This window comes from Hyalella azteca, unplaced genomic scaffold, assembly GCF_000764305.2.
Source record: "Hyalella azteca isolate HAZT.00-mixed unplaced genomic scaffold, Hazt_2.0.2 contig16259, whole genome shotgun sequence".
Lineage (NCBI taxonomy): Eukaryota > Metazoa > Arthropoda > Malacostraca > Amphipoda > Hyalellidae > Hyalella > Hyalella azteca.
This window is the reverse complement of record NW_025946085.1, coordinates 1-21,134: the sequence shown is the minus strand read 5'-3', so window position 1 is coordinate 21,134 and position 21,134 is coordinate 1. Positions and strand designations below refer to the sequence as shown.

Below are 21,134 nucleotides of genomic sequence, written 5' to 3'. Positions count from 1 at the left end.
TCAGGGGTGACAGGCGTCAGGGGTGACAGGCGTCAGGGGTGACAGGCGTCAGGGGTGACAGGCGTCAGGGGTGACAGGCATCAGGGGTGACAGGCGTCAGGGGTGACAGGCGTCAGGGGTGACAGGCGTCAGGGGTGACAGGCGTCAGGGGTGACAGGCGTCAGGGGTGACGGGCGTCAGGGGTGACGGGCGGCAGGGGGCGACAAACGAGCATGGCACTTCGTACAGTCCTCAGTGGGGCCCTAGCGGGACAGTCACAGTGGGTCTCAGGCTGGACAGTCCCCAGTGCCAGTGGGGCCCAGGCGGGACAGTCCCCAGTGCCAGTGGGGCCCAGGCGGGACAGCAACCCACCTTGGTGGCGGACGGGTAGGTGGGCCAAGCCAAAGGTGTGGGCCAGGTCGTGGGCCCACTTGAGGGCAAGGCCTCCTTCGGGCCCCTGGAGGGACACCAGCACCACGAAGGAGCAGATGTTGACTGGGGCCCGCGTCAACATCGGGGCCTCCACAACCTGCAACATCACCTTCATCACTAACGCTACATCACCTTCATTACTAACGCTTCATTACCTTCATTATCTAACGCTACATCACCTTCATTTCTAACGCTACATCACCTTCATTACTAACGCTACATCACCTTCATTACTAATGCTACATCACCTTCATTACTAAAGCTACATCACCTTCATTAATGATCCATTACCTAATTTGCCTACATCACTCACTCATTAAGCCTTCTATCAATTATGGAACAACTAATTAAGCCATTAATTAGTACAGTAAATATTGCACTTAGTTTATTAAGGCGGTAAAGATAACCATCAGGCAGCGTCTCATTCTGGCGGCCAAAATGAATCATACAAAATATAAAATAATAACATAAAAAATAGATCATAAAATATATAAAAATAACAAGAAAATAATGGATCATAAAAATATATAAATTATAATTTTATAAAATCATGAAAAATAATTATGTTGAACACGGACAACAAAAAAAAAAAGGTGTTTATAACTCACGGGGAGTTTTTGCTGGAGTTGTTTGAGTTTGGTGAGACGCTGGCGGTGTTTGTTGCTGTAGCAATACAGGAACTGACGGAAGTCGTGGTTGTCGGGCACGTAGCGCAGGTACGGCACCGACACTGTAAAAACAAACACTGCTGTATAAACATTGCTGCACAAACTCTGCTGTACAAACACTGCTGCACTGACACTGTAACACAAACACTGCTGTACAAACACTGTTGTACAAACACTGTAACACAAACACTGCTCTACAAACACTGTTGTACAAACACTGCTGTACAAATACTGCTGCACTGACACTGTAACACAAACACTGTTCTACAAACACTGCTGCACTGACACTGTAACACAAACACTGTTCTACAAACACTGCTGCACTGACACTGTCAACGCTAACACTGCTGAACTGACACTGTCAACACAAACACTGTTATACAAACAATATTGTGCACAAAAAGAAGGGTTAGCAGGAGTTAATGGTCGAAGAAAATTCAATTAGATAGATGGTAATTAGAGATATTAGGTATGGCCCCTCAACATAATTAACCCACACTTCCCCCACCACAACCCCCCCTCTTCCCTCACCAGCATTGCTGTTGTTGTTTTTGTTGTTCGTCTTTTGTTTTTTGTTTGGCTGTTCTGCCGCGGGGGTGTGATCCCCCTCCTCCCCGTCCTCCTCCCCCCGGGTCCGCTTGCCCCGCCCCCCCAGTGAGGCCTGGTAGGCCTCCTCGTCCGCCAGGAACTGGGCTGCGTTGGGGCCAATCCTGTCCTCTGGGGCTGTGGGGCCACCGATGGCCGCCTGCACACATCAAATGAAGTCAAAACTTTTCTTGAAAAAAATCCTAGTGTTTGCTTTAAAAAAAAACAGGATCTTGTTTTGAATAAATCCTGCTGTTTAAAAAAAAACGTGTTTGTTTTAAATAAAACTCCCTTGTGCTTTTTCTAATAGTTGTATTTGTTTAGAAAAAATCCAGTTTGCTTTAAAAAATCCTAGTGTTTGTTTTATAAATCCTATCTTTAAGCAACAGAAAAAATTTTCACAGACAAAATGCCTCAAAGAAAATTGAGGAATCATTTTGTGGCCTAAAAAAAAAAAAAAAACACTTGACTCACCTTGCGCAGGTTTTGACCCACCTTGCGCAGGTTTTGACCCACCTTGCACAGGTTTTGACCCACCTTGCACCGGTTTTGACCCACCTTGCACCGGTTTTGACCCACCTTGCACCGGTTTTGACCCACCTTGCGCAGGTTTTGACCCACCTTGCGCAGGTTTTGACCCACCTTGTGCCGGTTTTGATCCACCTTGCGCAGGTTTTGACTCACCTTGCGCAGGTTTTGACCCACCTTGCGCAGGTTTTGACCCACCTTGCACAGGTTTTGACCCACCTTGCACCGGTTTTGACCCACCTTGCGCAGGTTTTGACTCACCTTGCGCAGGTTTTGACCCACCTTGCGCAGGTTTTGACTCACCTTGCGCAGGTCGCTGTGCAGGTCACGACGCTGGCGCGGTTTCCTCTTCCTCTTGTTCTCGATGATCTCCTCCTCGGGGGAGAGGAGGGGTGGGGGAGCCATGAGGTAACCCCCTTTGTTGCGCCTCTCCTTTCCCTTATATTTGTCCCCTCGGCCCCACATGTTCTGCATCGTCGTCAGCCAATCACCAGATTCTTCTGAAGCCTTCGTCCAATCACTGCCCGTTTTCAACGGCTGCTCAGTTGCTGACCAATCAGCAGCATCTTTAGTCTGCCGCTTGGCAGTCGACCAATCAGAGGTAGCCAACTCATCAGGAACCGACCAATCAGATGCTAGCTTAGAATCGTTTTGAGGTTTCTGATTGGACGACGGAGAAACGTGCTTAGGACCAATCATCGCCTGGATTTCAGCTTTTGACAGTTTTTTCTTTGAATTGAGCTTCTGCTTGATGGACCAGTAAGTTGAGGCAGCTGCAGCTGCGGCAGGTGGTTGGCTGGTGACAGGTGGTTGACCACTAACAGCTGGTTGACCACTGACAGGTGGCTGACCGCTGACAACAGGTGGTTGGCTGGTGACAGCTGGTTGACCGCTGACAGGTGGTTGATCGCTAGGAGGTGGTGTACTGCTGATAGGCGGTTGGCTGGTGACAGGTGGTTGACCACTAACAGCTGGTTGACCACTGACAGGTGTTTGACTGCTAACAGGTGGTTGACCACTGACAGGTGGTTGACCGCCGACAGGGGGTTGGCTGGTGACAGCTGGTTTACCGTTAACAGCTGGTTGGCTGGTGACAGGTGGTTGGACGGCAACAGGTGGTGGGGGTGTATGTGATAGGGCAGTGGCAGGTGGCGGTAACTCCGCGAACTCAAGCAACGTTTCACTCTTCGTCCCGGCGTCGTCGTCGTCAGACAGCATGGGGGCGTCCGACACGTCAGACACGTCGTCTGCGTTGCGCTGATGTCGCCTGCCTCGTCTGTTGGACGAGCGCTTCCCTGTGTGATGGTAATTAACATCAATACATAGATAAGTGATAACAGATCAGTAACATATTGGCCAGACATATACGCCTTGGTATCCCACATTCGACACATGTCTACCGTTTCCATTTAATCAATTTTCTCTCGCGATTACCAATCAATTATCCGAAAATTTATCTTACGAAAACCGTCATACTTTTCCTGGCCATTTAAATTTACTTTTTATTACCCATAAAAATTTTTCCAACAAAAATTGACAACTAAAATACTACGATATTACTTTTGAGTTTATTTATGATTGGCAAAGATTTGTTTCAACCCAAAACTCACGGGGAGGTGAAGTAAGCTCCCCTTCCTCCATGTGGGGATCTGCAGCGGGCTCGTCTGAGGGGAAATAAGGGACTATAAATCCTGCTAATCACAACTTCAGTTCGAAATATTGAAGTCAAAGCTAAATATTCATCAAGCACAAACTTCATTACTCCACAAGATTTGAGATTGTTAACAAATGAAGGGAAAAAATATTTACCTGGCTCGCTGATGACATCGTTTCGGGCAGGAGGAGTGTCCCCAACGCCAGCTCCAGCACTAGGGGCTTCATCAGCCGCAGCTGTAGGGGCTTTGTCAGCCCCAGCAGGTAGAGCGTCATCAGCCGCAGCACTAGGGCCTTCGTCAGCCCCAGCAGGAAGAGCGTCATCAGCTCCAGCAGGAAGAGTGTCGTCAGCCATGACTTCGTCCGCGCTGACGCCGATGGCCGCAAGCTCTTCCTCCAGCAGCCGCTTGAGGTCCTCCATCTCTTGCTGCGTGCCCGACGTCACGACGCCCAACGCCCCACCTCCCCCTGGGGGGTTGGGTCCTGTTGGTTCCTTATCAGCTCCCCCAACCCTGGGTTTAGCCGCTGGTTGTAAAGGGGCAACATTTTTTGTTGATTTAGCGGCTTTTTGGTGGCTGGTCGCATCAATAGACGCCTTCTGGATTTTCGCACCCTGTTTTCCAGATGGAATAACCTGGACAGATGGCACGTTACTCAGGGCCGTCTTGGCCATCAGCAGAAGGTGCTGACGCCGCTCTTCCTCCATGGAGCGTTTCATCTGCTCCACCTTCCTCTTCTCTTCCTGGAGCAGCTGCTTCTCCTTCTCAACTCGTTGTCTCTCCAGGACAATCTTCTCCATCTCTGTCTTGCCCTCACTTGTGGTTATCTCCCCAGCAGAAGGAGCTTCATCCCCGTCAACTTCCCCTTCCTCGACCTCCCCTTCCTCCCTGAGGGTGTCGTTGAGGGACGCCACGAGGGGCGTGGGGCAGCCCAGCTGACACCAGGCGCCGCGGCTCAGGCAGTTCAGGAGACGCACGCCCTTGAAGAGGCAGGCGACCACCTCCTCCTGGTCCTCGCGCTTCTCCAACAACTGAAAATACAAGTTTATAGATTAAGTTTAATTATCAATGATAATTCATCAAGTCCCTAAAGATTGTTACCAACGAACCAACTACAGCAGCACCAATCAAACATTTCTTATTATTTTTGCAAAGTTCAAGTCTAAATAATTGATGCACCGCAAAATTACCGTTAATTACGTGACCCGCAAAGTAATTACACCCAATTATGCCCTTTTAAAGTAAGACGTAACCGTTTGGTTCAAAGTCCAGGCAGTCTCTGGCAGAAGTATTATGTTGACATTAATTGTATTACGCCAAACCTGCGTTGAACCACCGCCTTATCCTAGTATTTCGATCATACATTTTAAGGCGCTCTCTTTCTCCTCTTCAGTCTTATTGGAGCTCTAAGAGAAGGCCTGATTATCAGTTAGGAATACAAGAGCAGCAGCAGCAGGTGGGCCTTCTTACCTTCACCTTCTTGAGGTGGGCCACGGCCTTCTTACCTTCACTTTCTTGAGTTGGGCCAAGGCCTTCTTACCTTCACTTTCTTGAGTTGGGCCAGGGCCTTCTTGACTTCTTTGGAGGAAATCCAATCTAAGGCGAACTCCGTGAAGGCAATTGCCAGGCTGTCCTTAGGCGCTCCATCTGCACCTGCAATGCCAGTTGCACCTGCAGTAGCAGCTACAGCAGCTGTACGCAGCAGCAGATGCTCGTGCAGCATCCGCCTCATGAGCAGCTGTAACACCTCCCCATCTTTAGAGCATTTCCCACTCCCTTGGGGTTGTTTGTTCCCCACGGTCCCCGGGTTTGGTTCATCCCCTGATGCCACGTCGGAGACGAGGATCTCGACGTCTGGGACTTGGGCATGTCGGGACTTGACGAGGCGGGCAAGGACTTCAAATAGAGCCACCAGCGTCGCAGACTTCGTCGGTAGCGAACCTGTACAAAATAAAGAAGTGTAAAAACCTCGTCTTAGTTTAGATTATTTTTGAGAATTTACGGAATGATAAATAATTATTAATTATGTCTGAGAATACTTTATACCTTCACCGTCCTGTCTGGGGACATCCGAGTCGTCCATCTTGGCGTCCCTGACGCTTTTGTCGTCCCTCTGTACAGCTGCAAGGAACGCGTCCAGATCAGCTGCAGCTGTAGCCAGCAGCTGTAACCACATCTGCATCTCTGCCGCCAGGTACTTAGGATCAGCAGCTGCAGTTCTCTTCAGGTGCTTGTGCAGGGACTTGACGAGGCGCTTCAGCGCCTGGCGGTGTGCAAACGCTTGCAGGTGATCAGCCTTCAGCACGCTTTTCCTCACGGCATGGGGAAGTAATTCCCCTACCATGTGGTCACTCAATAGCCCCAGTGAGGGCATCACGACGTACACGTACAAGTGCGGGCCCCGGGCCCCTAGGGCGTTGTGGTGGGCCACGACCATGTCGAGGCAGGACTCCGAGTCTAGGGCCCCAGATAGGATGGGGTACTCGCACTGGGCCACCAAGGACCCGTCATGGTAAGGCATGTCAGGGTCTAGGACCATGATCAATTTACGGTCCCGGTTGCGTTTCTTCTCAGAAGACGAAATTTTCTTGAGGGTTTCCGAAAAAACTTGTTTTTGTATGTCGCTTTTCTCGTAGTACATCGGTCGCTTTTCGGCCACTTCCTTCCCTAGGGGGTCTAGAGGGGCTAAGGGTGTTCGGGCAACGGCTGGGGCCGGGTCCACGGCAACTATAATGACGTCATCACTCGGTGGTGGCGGTTTAGACTTGCGTATAAGTGGGTCAACCCGGCCCACGGGAGGGGCGGGACGTCCCATTGTCTGATTGGCCCGGTTAGTGGGCCCAGTTTGGCCCACTCTTCCGAGGCTTTTCTTGATCTCGGCCTGCATTTTGTACTTGAGGAGAATCTCGTCGAAGCTCTCAGGCTTGCGCTGGATCTTGAGTTCGTCCATGCGAGTGATGGCCCCCCCGATCTGTGGGGGGTCCAGCCCCACCCGCAGCGTGTACCCATCAACCTACGGGACACGAGAATAATTAGCCTTACATGTTATTGCTATGGAAATGACATGACAATCATTAGCCTTACATGTTATTGCTATGGAAATGACATGACAATCATTAGCCTTACATGTTATTGCTGTATGGGCCCCAGGTATGGCCCTGACGGCCCGATTGCTCTGGGCCCATTTCTCGAAGTGAACCTCAGCCTGTAGGACGTTCTTCTGGCGGGTTCTGTGAGACCAAACACTCCGGTCAGTTATACACTTCAATGAACAATAGACGATAATGTCAGGAGATGTACTAGTACAAATGTATGGCTAATATTGTTCTAATAGTGACACACTTTTTTCATGTAAGATCACCCAGAGTTCGGGGTGACCTGCCTATAGCGACGACTCGGAGACGGCGGCCGACAAAGGCGGCGCATCAGCGTGACCGGGGACTAGGAAGTCCCGAAATCATCATAAGGTACTAAGGTCACAGATTCGATCTTATGTCGGGCGAAACTTAGTCACGATGACCCACACAAAGGCAAACGTGTATCGCTATCTGGACAAAGTCTCTTATTTCTCTGAATGCGCACCATCGAAAAGAGTTGCAAGGGTAACTCCGTCAGCCAATCACTGACGATAAATAGGCAGCTACGTGTACTTAGGCCGCTACGAGTACTTGGGCCGCTATGTGTACTTAGGCCGCTACGAGTACTTAGGCCTTAAATGAACTTATGAACTCACCACTTGTCGTCAGCCAATCACTGACGATAAATAGGCAGCTACGTGTACTTAGGCCGCTACGAGTACTTGGGCCGCTATGTGTACTTAGGCCGCTACGAGTACTTAGGCCTTAAATGAACTTATGAACTCACCACTTGTCGTGGTGCGGCCGCTAAGTGTACATAGGCCGCTATGTGTACTTAGGCCGCTACGCGTACTTAGACCGCAACATGTATTTAGACAAGTTTTGGAAGCACGGCAGTTGGGCAAGCTAGCAAAACTTTGTTGTATTTATTTTGTATTAAAAAGCTCATTCCGTAAACACAATTTTAGCAGCTTCAGGTCTAAATCTGACGTGTAAAACCCATCAAGTTTGAGTTCAATCACACAAATTTTGCTGTTAAGATATAACAATACAAAAAGTCAGGCTAAAATCCAACGCTATTCCAATCACGAGGATATCTTTGATGACGTACACTCAGATAGATTAAAATATCAGATAAATTCACTCAGATAAATTTCACTCAGATTATCACTCAGATAAATTTGTCAAAAAAATTGAAGCGCTTTTGCCGCATCAAAAAAAAAAAAAAAAAAAAAAAAAGGACGTACCATTGCTACATGGACCAAGTTTGTCACTATGACCCATACATTTTTCCTCCCTCGAATGTCAGCGGCGCATGATTTATGTAAGATAAATTAACATAATTAGTAATGATAAGAATTTTGAAATTAAGCAATGTAAATTAAATTAACGATATATAAAAAAGGCCCTCATAACCATCACCATCGTTATCAAGACCATCATCACAGCAGTCACCATCATTATCAAGACCATCATCACAGCCGTCACCATCATTATCAAGACCATCATCACAACCGTCACCATCATTATCAAGACCATCATCACAACCGTCACCATCATTATCAAGACCATCATCACAGCCGTCACCATCATTATCAAGACCATCATCACAGCCGTCACCATCATTATCAAGACCATCATCACAACCATCACCATCATTATCAAGACCATCATCACAGCCATCACCAACGTTATCAAGACCATCATCACAGCCATCACCATCGTTATCAAGACCATCATCACAGCCATCACCATCGTTATCAAGACCATCATCACAACCGTCACCATCGTTATCAAGACCATCATCACAACCGTCACCATCGTTATCAAGACCATCATCACAACCATCAACATCATCACCATCGTCACCACTCACCGGATGATAACGACTCTGGTGACGTTGCCGTAGTGCGAGAAGTGACGATGGAGCGTCGCCTCGTCGCTGGCGGGGCAGACGTTGCTGACGTAAACCACGGGATCCTGGCGACGTAACGTGCATTAATATACGTCATCACCCACACAGCAATGTTGTACGTTACGTCATCACCACCTTGTGCTCCACCATCACTACGTAACTCTACCCACATGATTCACTCCATTCGCCGAAAACAGCTCCCCTTACGTAACTCCTCCCACATCTGTCACCTAGTGCACCTCCCACCTCATAACTCCTCCCACATGACTCACCTAATGCACCTCCTACCTCGCAACTCCTCCCACATGACTCGCCTAATGCACCTCCCACCTCGTAACTTCCCCCACATGACTCACCTAATGCACCTCCCGCCTCGTAACTCCTCCCCCATGACTCACCTAATGCACCTCTCACCTCGTAACTCCTCCCATTTGACTCACCTAATGCACCTCCTACCTCGTAACTCCTCCCATGACTCACCTAATGCACCTCCCACCTCGTAACTCCTCCCCCATGACTCACCTAATGCACCTCTTACCTCGCAACTCCTCCCCCATGACTCCCCTAATGCACCTCCCACCTCGTAACTTCTCCCATATGACTCACCTAATGCACCTCCCACATCGTAACTCCTCCCACATGACTAACCTAATGCTCCTCCTAGCTCAAAACTCCTATCACATGACTCACTCCATTCACCTAATGCACCTCTCTTATCTCGATATTCCTCCCACATTATTAACCTAATGCACATTCTACCTCCTCCGTAACTACTCCCACATGACTCACCCCAGTCCGTCCACCCATTTTGGCCTCCCTTTCGGCCGCCATCTCTTCCTCAAGCTCCTCCCTCAATTTACGTCGCTCTCGCTCCTCCCAGTCACGCCGCTCGCCCTCGAATCGCTTCCTTCGCTCGAGCTCATATCGCTCATACACTTCGCGCTCGCGCTCCTCCATGAAGGCCTTCTCGCGCTCGTATCTCTCGCGCCGCTCGCCTTCGCTCTTCTCCCAGTTCTCGCGGTCCCGCCTTGCCTTCTCGAAGCGACGCTCGCGCTCGTACCTCTCGTACCGCACCCGTCGCGCATCGCGCTCCTGGCGTTCGCGCTGCTCCAATAACTTCTCCCTGCGCTCCAGGCTGCGCTCGCGCTCGAAATTTGCGCGCAGTTTCTCTTCTATTATTGCGTGCTCGGCTTCAGCGCTAGCAGGCTCAGGATTGGACGAGTTTCGATGAGAAGGCGGAGCATCTTGACGCGGTGCATCCTGATTAGTAGACGTACGGCGCGGTTGAGGAGTGTCATTAGGCCGCATGGACTCTTGATTGGTTGATGTGCGGCGTGTGGGAGGAGTGTCTCCAAAACGTGGTTCCTGATTGGCTGAATTGCGACGAGGGGGTGGAGTTTCATCGTAACGGGAGGCATCCCCATACCGATGTGGGGGAATATTCCGTCGGTGGACAAGGTCATCGTGTCGAGGTGGGAAGCTGTCCCGACGTTGGAGGTTTCCTCGCGGGTGTGGGAAACCTCGTCGCTGATTAGCCATCCCACCGCGGAGAGGCGGAGCTTCAGGATGCCAACCACGAGGCGGTTCACGGAAACCCCGCCCTCGGCCATCCCGCCTCCTCTCCTGCCTTTGATCTGAATAAAAACGTGTGAATACAGCCTTCAGAATCAGTAAGAATTCCATAACAATAGAACAAAAAACGAGAAGCCACGCAATCACGCATTTTAGGCAGACTTGTAAGTTACGATGCTGAAAGAATATTCTTCAATGACAGATGGTTTCCATTGATCACGGATTAACATACATATATAACTCCACCTTAACTGCATATATAACTTACTACAACAAACTGTAATATATTATAAGGTGAGGTGGGGATAACAAGTCACTGTACTGACCTGGTGGGGGGGAGAGCAGGTCACTGTAGGGCTCCTCGCTCTCCCCAAAGATGTCAGCGTCCGGCAGGTAGGCAACCTGCAGCCTGCCCTCCTGCTCTCCCTTTGCTCCCTCCTGCAAAACATCATGCATAACATTATTCATCATACATCGTTGCAGTTTGCACGCAGAGCCGTGGTAATTGACGAGACATTTTATCTGGAATACATCGTTGGGCTAAACTTGGAGGCAAAATGGTGGGGCTTAACTTGGTGAGGTTGTGCTAAACTTGGTGGGTTCTATGGCGGGGCTTAACTTGGTGGGGTTGTGATGGGGCTCAGCTTGGTGGGTTCTATGGCGGGGCTCAACTTGGTGGGGTTGTGATGGGGCTCAGCTTGGTGGGTTCTATGGCGGGGCTCAACTTAATGGGGTTGTGATGGGGCTCAGCTTGGTGGGTTCTATGGCGGGGCTCAACTTGGTTAGGTTGTGATGGGGCTCAGCTTGGTGGGTTCTATGGCGGGGCTCAACTTGGTTTGGTTGTGATGGGGCTCAGCTTGGTGGGTTCTATGGTCGAACTCACCTTGGTGCGCTGGATGGTGTCCACCACGGTGGGGTTGTAGAGGTAATCAAGTGCGGGGTCAATGAGAGGAGGGGGAGGAAGGGCGGGGGTTGAGTTCTCAACCTCAATGTGGGGAACGCGTTTTTCCGAAATCACCTGCAGCATCAGAGAATACAAAGTTATATTAGATAATAAATAATACATATTGTTGCAATACTTCATATAACTAAATATAGAATTTGCTTGAACGATCAAGCCTCTTCATATTATGTTCAACATTATGTATGTACTATTTTTATGCCATGTTCAGCATTATGCATTATTATTAAATTATGTTCAACAAAACTTCAGCATGCTTTTATTTTACCAGCCAATCGAAAATACGTTTTTTCATATAGTACTTATTTCTCCTGAAACTACCCTCAGCTCAATCAGAAAATTCTAACAAAATAAGTTAAATGTTAAGTTTATCCACCTGAACCTCATCTTCATGGCGCTTGTTCTTGTTTCTCCTCCTCCTACTTCGCTTATTGGTGGGGCTGGGGTTGGGGTTGGGGTCAGGGGGTCCCTTATCTCCCAGCCGCTGCTGGAGGTGGGCAGGCAGGGTTCCTGTTTTGGGCTCCAGCCGCAAGCTGGTTTGCCTGTAACAACAAAACTTTAAAATTCAAAATCTTCTTCAAAAAACTTCAAAAAATTCTTTAAAATCTTGGATGAGAACATTTCAGAGACAAGTTCCATCATTAATTTTTAAAAATTTCATAAAATACGAGTACACTCAGTAGTAAAAATCTAAAACTCTACAAAATGCTGTTATATTGTAAAATTACACTGGAATTTAAACTAATTTAAAATATTTAAAAATTACCAAATAACTCACATAAATTGACCATATTTTTTCACTCACCGCTGGGGGAAGGCCGCTGCTGCCCCTGATACCCAGCGCCCCCTGTGGGACTGGGGTGTGGGGATGTGTTGCAAGGGAGGTCCCCTTGGGGGGGAGTTGTGGATGACCTCCCTCACAATCAGGGGAGGGCTGCTGATGCTTTCAGGCACTGCAGGAATGAGGAATTGTCATGAAATATAATATCAGAACATAACACAAATAAACCTGTCAAATAATTAATACAATCAATAAAAGGAAATGCATCAAAACATTATATATGAAATGAATAGAACTGATATTTGTTCCAACAATAAGTCAATAACATATGTACGGTAGTGTACATACACAAATCAATTTTTGGAGTTGAAGGAACATGAATCTATTGAAGACATTCATAACATAATAACATCAATACTATTTTACATAAAAATTCTGTGCTTGGTGAGTGTACTCTGACATAATGATTGCAAAGATTCATGTTGCACTCTAGCAGTTTTGTCATGTTTTCTATAGGTAAAATATAAAGAGATTCCGTGTAGATATAGCAATATATGAAGGTAAGTTGATAACAGGGTACAATGATGAAAAACTATCAATTATGGCAGAGGCAGACAAAAAATTAGTATTATTTCACATTTGCTAGCAAATTTGATTAAGATTCACCTTCCTTGCGCTTATCAAGACACCCAAGAATGTCAACGGCTTTCTGCAACTGCTCCAAGCGCTTGCGCTCCTGCTCCGCCTGAGTACTCGATTGCACCACCTCCACCTCCACATCATCACCTCCACCTGAAGTGTCCAGTGAGGTCACAGGGTTCACTGTTCTCAACTTATTCTCAAAAATGAACTTCTGGTCAGCGATTGCATTTTTAACTTTTTCCTGCTTTTCTTCTTGGGAAATGGTAGCAACATTAACAGAGCCAAAAACATTTACTGGGTCTTCGATGCTCTTCGGTACAGGCAGCTTGCCGCGAGGCTGTCCTCCAGGCTTCAGCTGCAAGTTGCCAATAGTCTGAGTTGTAGTCTTTGGAGCATCAGTTGCTGCAGCTGAAATAGGCGTAATTGGTGCAGCTGCAGTAGTGACTACAGCAGTTGGGGATGAAGGAACACAAGATGTTTGTGGTGCTGGGGAGGAGGAGACATCAGCCGCCTCTGCCTGCTCTGCCATGAGCTCCTGCATCTCTGCCACGACTGACTGCACTAGCACGATGACCAAGCGCTTGGCCTCCGCAAAGCTCCGTTCATCATTAGAGCTGTAATATTCAAATAACATACAACTTTAATTTATTATACAATTCTCTTCAATAGTTGTGAAAAATTAGATTTATCAACAAAAAAATAAAATCAATTTATTTAAGCAGTGGGTCCTAATCCTGCTGTAAAAAGCAAATAAAATTAATTTAGCTTAATTTGATTTCTAAAACTCTCTTTTATAATTATATAAAAGTTTACAAACAAGAAATGAATTCATTTATCAAGTTTTATAACAAAAGGTTAACTGTTAAGTATTTAACAAGGATTTCAAGAAATAAGATCTTTATTTGTATGCATCTCAAAACTGAAAAAAACACTATAATATAAAAACTTCATGGAATCAATCAACATCAATATGTTGTCACCCTCATTGTGGGGTTACACACCCAACATAAAAATGAAGTTTCTCTCCTGAGAGGCCCCCGCCACGGAGCTGGGGGACGACCCCTGTCCTTGCGCTGATAGGGCCCAAGTGGGCCAGTAGCATCTGCCTGAGGGGCGCCTCCTGCAGCGACACACACACGCCAGGCAGGAACATCTTCTCCTGGTGCTGCATGTCCAGAGAGACATAGCAATGACATGTTGATAAGGACATGTTACATGTCACAATGTGAGACATGTTGACTAGGACATAATAAAATTAGATGGACAAATGGACTTGCATAGCATAAAAAAATGCTTGTTCTGACTGATATCAATAAATCTCTACCTAGAGATAGAATAGTTATAAAACTTGCAATGCATAATACTACAAGAAATTGTGAAAATGATGACAATTTTGCCACATAAATTGCAATTCTAAAAAAGCCTGGAGAAATATTTCAACCTTACATGGACCACATATCTCTTACAAGTCTGAGTTTAATATCAACAGACCTTGAAAGGAGCCACAATCTCAGCTCCATCTTGAGAAGACCTGCGGGTCTGTTCTTCCCCAGGAGGTCTGAGGGTGGGCTGAGAGGGTCGGACAATCAGCTGCTGGGGTACAGGGTTCATTTGTCCTTGTATAGCCAGATTTGAACCCATTGTCTGGTTCATGAGATTATGGTTCTGACTGGCAGGGTCCATGTTGTGACTTATGCCACCAATGACTTGGTTCATTGGGCCAGAGTAAAAATTTCTTGGGCCTATATTAGGGTTCATTAGCCCAATGTTTGGTTGCATTTGACCTCTAATATTGTTCATTTGACCAATGTTTGGGTTCATTTGCCCAACATTAGGATTCATATGACCCCTACTAAGGTTCATATTGCCCATGTTAGAATTTATTTGGCCCATATTCATATTCATTTGGCCTGGGTTCATGTTGAATTGATCATTTGAAGTGTTGGGCATCAGATTCATGTTAGGAATGATTGGTTGGTTCATTTGACCAACACCAAAGTTAGGTCCATGGAGGGGGCCAGGGAAAGGCCCTCGCAGGTTTGGGTTCATCATGCAGTTTTTCAGCGGGAAGACTCCTCACTTCTCTGGAAAATGAAAAAATGTTAAATTTAGCACATATGAAAAAGAAAATGTCATTGGTCTTCATAATAATTGATTTTCAATGATCCACAAAGCTTTAATTATTTATATAGAAAACTCTGGAATAAAAATTGCAAATAAATTAGTGAAGGGTAAGATCCATTTAGAGAGAAGAACAAAAATCCATTACTCATAAAGCATCATTTGGAAAAACAAATAATGTGGTCCACAATTATACTAATACACAATTTAATTCTTCTATGATAGAAGCGAAATCAACAATAGCAAACTGTAAGAGAAAACAACACATAAAAGTTAAAGAGAATCAGTTCTAACAGTTAAGGAAATTCAAACAAATTTTAACATATAAACGTACTTGCAGCAGTTGTCATGAGAGTCCTGACTCATTTTGAGATATAAAAATATACTTAGGAGACGTAAAGATCCTTTTTTTACTGTTTGGGTAAATAATTGCACTCATACACTGGGCATCTTGAAACTAATGTAAACATCAAACGGTGACCAACAGCATCAAAAATATCATTGAAGCAGCGCAAAGCAAATGCAAGGAAGCAGATGCTTTCTTTAATTTCATTAAAATTAAAATCTTGCCAGTCTCAATCCACTTTCAGTGGAGAAACCATAACAAAACAAAGTGATAGAGGCAATGAAGGCCAGTGTGGATGTAGAATAAACCACACCTCTTTGATGTAGGAAGTTATATGCATCTCACTGCAAATTATCTTCAACATTCTTCTACAAGTTTATATAGGTATCATTGGTGTTTACAATTCAAAAGCGTGTTCCTACTTTTTTTAAACATCTCAAAAACCCATTTCTGAGGAACATTGTTTGCTATATGGAGTAACTTCAAGTTATTTAAAGACAAGTTATTCATTTGTTCATGTCTGTTTGCCTTGTTATGTTTTCCTGTTGATATTTTGTACATTCATGATAGTCAATTAATTTCTCATGTTTCTTTCTACTTCAAGAAGTCACTTGCATTATTTATTTATACTTACTGTTCTATTCCTTCTCATTTGCTGCATTTCTGCTTATTGATACACACTGCATAGTAAGGGCTTATGTTCATGTGTTGTTAACCTCATGGTGGAGAATTTTTTTAAAGCTACATAGGTATATCTTGCAGCTCAAATCTAACTCGTAAAAATAAAGCTTGTTGGTTTGATCAATACATGCATTAAGATCATATTAAAATTGTTGCTATGGTAGATCTTTTTATCTGAAACATCAAAGTGATTGTTGCATCATGACCATGGGTTGCCATAACTTTGTGCCACAATCAAACCTGTTCATTTTCCTAAAATTTCACTATTTTTCTTATTTGAACTTCAATTAAGGTACCTATGCACTTCATTCAAGGTTTAATAAAGGTACCTATGCACATCATTCAAGTTTAATTAAGGTACGTACCTATAGACATTGTTCAAAGGTTTAGGGAACTGATTTCTCAGTGCCATAAACAGACAATCTACAATGATGGCATGTCCTATTAAATAACTTATCAATCATGAACTCTGATGAATAAAGTATTTAGATCTCAAACACAAGACCTTTTCATATAATCTCAAGTGATTGCAAATAATTAGGTGAATGCTCAGCTAAGGTTTTCACAATCATATTGAAACTGATTTTTCTTTGACTTTGGGTTTTAAATGTTTAGTTCATCTATCAAACTTCTCTCAGGTTTAAAACATTTTAACGGTTATGTAACTTGAATTATTGTCACACCTACTGCAACTCTTTAATACTCACTGTCCTATTGCAACTTGAAGGCATTACTGGTTCTTGTTAATTACTTCCATTCAATTGATTCTAACCTATTTCTTATTCCTTTTCTTTATGCCTCCTTTTGGTTTTTTATTGATCTTTGGTCTTATTTTTGTGCATATGATTGTTTAGGTATGAAAGGTAGCAAAGTTAAAATAGAAGTCATCCACAAAATATTGTCCCAATCCCCTTCGCTTGAACAATGTTATCAAAGCTAATTACCACACCAGCCAGAAATTTAATTCATTGTAGCCTGTGCATTGATTCTGTTTATTACTATTCTTTCCTAAAATCTATGACTGCCTCATTCATGCTCCCAAATTTACACTCAATTTAAAATTTAACATTTGCTCATTCAACTTGTCTATCATTGTACATTACATCACAACACAGCTGCATAATAGAAAAGATATAATTCAGCATTTGTTTAATGTTGATTTTAATAATCTTTTTATGTATCAATTAAAATACAATTGCCGTCAATACAAAGTGGGTCCTTTTGATCTTGCACATATCCCATGATGCTGGCAATAACTTTCCCATGAATAATAGTTTTGATGCTTCATTTTCCCTTCAATGCCAGTGCCATTGCATGAAATCTGATGTAACAGGTTACTGATGCATATACTTGTTATTTTTACAACACCTCTCTTTAACTTCACTTCTTGTTGTTTGTTTGTTTGTCTGCCTGATACAAATTGTATAATCAATATTGAACGCACTTCTACCTCTCCAATTGATCTGAAATTTTGCACACTTGCATAAATTCAGAGACAATGCATGAATCAATTGACACAATAAATAATTTTGAAAATTTAAATTTTTTCACATAATAAAAAAATTAGAAATTCATTGTAGATGTGTAACATCAGAAACACTGTATTCTTTAGAAGTGTTGTCTCTAAAAAGTAATTTTTAAACACTTATTTTGCCATTGTAGAGTCCTTATTTTTTCAAATTTTATCATACCTTAACCACAGCATTTAATTTTCTACTTTGTTTTTCTTTTTATTTGATCTGTCATAATTACTCAATGGAAATTTTTTGATGGCATTTCAATTTAAACCATATCAATTGAATATATTATTACTTCAGATTGTTTGCTAACTGGATATACTTGGTGAAATACAGTTAAACTAGATGTCACAAATTTAAGCTAGAAAAATTATAACAATATATACACTATTATTAACACCATCTCCTTCCTTTGTAATGGTTTTAGAGTTTCTTAGTAAGTTAGTCGCCAATACTGTCTTGTGTATTTTCTTGCTACGTTTTCAGTGTTGTCAAGACAGGGCAAATGTGATAGTTTTTTTCTACAAATTTCTTGCAAAATGAATTAGTTACAAGTTTACAGCATACATCAGAATATAGAATGTTTCATTAGAGGCTGACTGTAATATTTGCTTCATATGAGCAGAGGCTAGAAAAAATACCTACAGATTTTAAAGATCAGCAGAAAAATATTGATGTGGACTGTGCTGACTGCACAGGTAATTCATTGCAAAATTATTAATTTATTATTTATTTAGGTTAGAGTGTTCTGTGTAGAGTCTAGGTTCATAACTACAATGTTATAATTTGCTATTTAAATTTAGTTAATGATGATGATGATGATAGAGAAAAACAGTGTTGAAGCCTGTGTGTTATGTGTTGAAGGCTGTGACACAGGAGATTCAAATTTGTCATTTGTTGAGTTATGACCTGTGCCCAAGTAGTTCTTCTAATTAACAATACTAATTCAGACTAGTTCCTTCAAGCCCCATTAGGCTAAGCCAACAGCATTTCTAATTTCACATAATTAAATTTTTTGCAATATTTTTAATGTGATTATGTACTTCTCAATGAGTATGATTGCCAGAGGCAGTGTAAGCTATTCTCAAATTGATGTCCTACAATAGCTTTAGCTAGGCCTAAATAGCATAAGCTTCTATCCATATTAATTCATGGCAAGTTGGATCTTTTTATCACTCAATGAAAAAATTGCAAAAAGTTATAATTTTACTGAAATAATGCAAATATTAACTGATTACAAATTAAAAATTTAGCTTCTGTGAGATTCAGATGAAAATTATTCTGAAAACAGTAGAGTAAAATCCCAAATAATTCCATCAATTTAGGGCCTAAAGCAACTTTTCCTTCTGGTCTTAATATCTACTCTTATCAATAACTTTCATTTCTTTTAAATGTTTAGGCTAATAAATTATCAACATTTTTTGGGTAAAATTAAGAAATTTTCATTTATTATTTCATATCTGACTATATAATTGTATATTTTCAAGACCCTAAATGTGAGACAGTCTTCACAGTAGGCTACTGTTTTGTCTTGTACAGAGCCTTGATACTCACGTTGATGACTCACCTTTCTGGTACCAAACAGCAGCAACCACACCATAAAAGCTGCTCACCCATCACTTGCTGTACTCTAGGCCACACCGGCACAATTGATCCTATGTCTCAATCCACGGAACTGAGCAGGGACATCTCTTGAAATGCATTGGAGGTAAATTTTCCAATATAAACTTTACTTGTATAGCAGAATAAAAGAAAAATTGAGACTTTGTTCTAAATTGTCACTTTAATATACTTTTGAATAGTTTTTATTTATATCCTGCAGTCATATTATCAACCACTATTATCAGCTACTTACTAGCATAATGATTCACAGAAAAGAAGGGTGTCACTAATTCATTCTAGCCTGAAACTTCATCTGAAAATTCTGTAAATAAAAATTCAAGCATTAAAATTACAGAAAGTAAGAAATGTTAAATACATAGTTTTAATTTCATGGATCTGTGATCTACATTCATCCTGTAAAATAATTAAATAAAAACAAAAATACATGGAATCTAGTGAGGAAAATATCTACTCTCTGAACTGCGACTGGATTTTATGAGCCGTGGTTTTATGGATTTGCAAACTGGGATTCCATTTCTTCGAGCCATCTGACCGCTCTGACGTGACCGCAACTATGTGATCTTCAACAAAACATTTTGGGTTGACTCCTTATCATGAAGTAATACAGGATATTTTGGCAGGAGCATTGAAGTACTGCAAAAGTTGACAATTTCATGAAATGACATATTTTCAAAGAGCAAACGGCAATTTTTCCAGTCAAACAAAAATATGAGACATTAAAGCCATGAGATTTCATACCTACTGAAATTATATGATATTAGAGCTGCTATATTTAAGAAAAAAGTAGGATTTTTCCAAACAAGCATGTAATAGAATATTCATTAGAAGACATCATCAGTCATATTATAAAATAAAAGGAATAACATGAATTTCTAAATAATTATTCAGTTCCATGGCAAGTTGTAGATATTCCTCCTAAATCTGTCATTGTCCACTTACTGTGCACTAGTCCAGTTCTGTCAATAGTACTAAAAATTAGTATGTTTGTCAGGGAAGTGCAATTTATGCAATGGTGCAGTGCACTGGCACAGGCAGATGTGTACATCAGGGCTGGAGAAGTCCTACTTTTTTTTCTCAAATATTACAGCCCTAATATAATATAATTTCAGTAGGTGTGAAATCTCACAGCTCTAATGTCATGTATTTTTGTTTGATTAAAAAAAATCATGGTTTGCACTTTGCAAACATGTCGTTTCATAAAATTTTCAACTTCCGCAATGATGGTGCAATCTATGGTACTTTGATGCTCATGCCAAAATATACTACAGAATGTAATAAAAACAAGTCAACCCAAAAAGTTTCTTTGAAGATCGCATAGCTGCAGTCACGTCAGAGCAGTCAGACTGCATTATCACATGTTCAGTTGCCACTTCAGTAAAGACAAATGTCAGTTTTGCTGTTTGACTGCTTTTAGCGATCTAGGGTAATATGTGCTTGGACTTTGTAAATAAGTTTGCAGCTTGTAAATGGCTTTTCATGGCCAGACCAAGAAATAGATTTCATGGCTCAAAGAAATAGAATCAAGGCTGGCAAATCCACAAAACCATGGCTTAAAAAATTCAGTCACGGCTCGCCAAGTAGATATATTCCATACCTGGACTTTAAAACTGTAAATACTGTTCAGGGGAGCATCTGGCCAAAAATTTTGGATTTTCCAATTTTTATGTTCATCTTAAAGCTGACATCCTGACAAATCCAATAGTACTAAAATCATCTCTGTACGTTGATTTATGCGTTCACATCTTCACGACAGATTGTGAAAGGTTAGGTGTCAGAAATTAGCAGCCAGCCAGGCACATAAGACTAACGTCTGTGGATGCCAGGGCGCAGAGGGTGGATGCAGCATCGCCAATATATGGGTTTTCAAGCCCTAAGCGTCGCCGGGTAATTTTAAGATGTATTGCCGGGTAATTTTTAATGAAAAGCCATTTACGCTGAGTCATGGTGCCAATCCATAGGTTATTCAAAAGAACCTGTTCTTATGTCATTTTGAACCGATCAACACTTCTTTATGGACCGATCGTAAAACACACCTTCACCGGCAAAAGCTTTCA

The 21,134-nt window shown here is 43.0% G+C and overlaps 1 protein-coding gene across 1 annotated transcript; it reads right to left on the bottom strand.

Annotated features, from left to right (window-relative positions):
- Window positions 1–160: 160 nt before the first annotated feature.
- LOC108667190 lies at window positions 161–19,489 on the bottom strand. Its single transcript, XM_047884830.1, has 19 exons — window positions 19,313–19,489; window positions 14,284–14,876; window positions 13,794–13,957; window positions 12,817–13,406; window positions 12,175–12,322; window positions 11,746–11,911; window positions 11,292–11,426; window positions 10,735–10,846; window positions 9,626–10,470; window positions 8,798–8,901; window positions 6,981–7,074; window positions 5,891–6,857; window positions 5,385–5,785; window positions 4,002–4,875; window positions 3,803–3,856; window positions 2,496–3,487; window positions 1,611–1,824; window positions 1,020–1,141; window positions 161–508 (listed from the first exon to the last, which is right to left on the bottom strand). The coding sequence occupies exons 2-19, from the start codon at window positions 14,842–14,844 to the stop codon at window positions 161–163; spliced, it is 6,891 nt and encodes a 2,296-aa protein (XP_047740786.1). The 5' UTR covers window positions 14,845–14,876; window positions 19,313–19,489.
- Window positions 19,490–21,134: the final 1,645 nt, after the last annotated feature.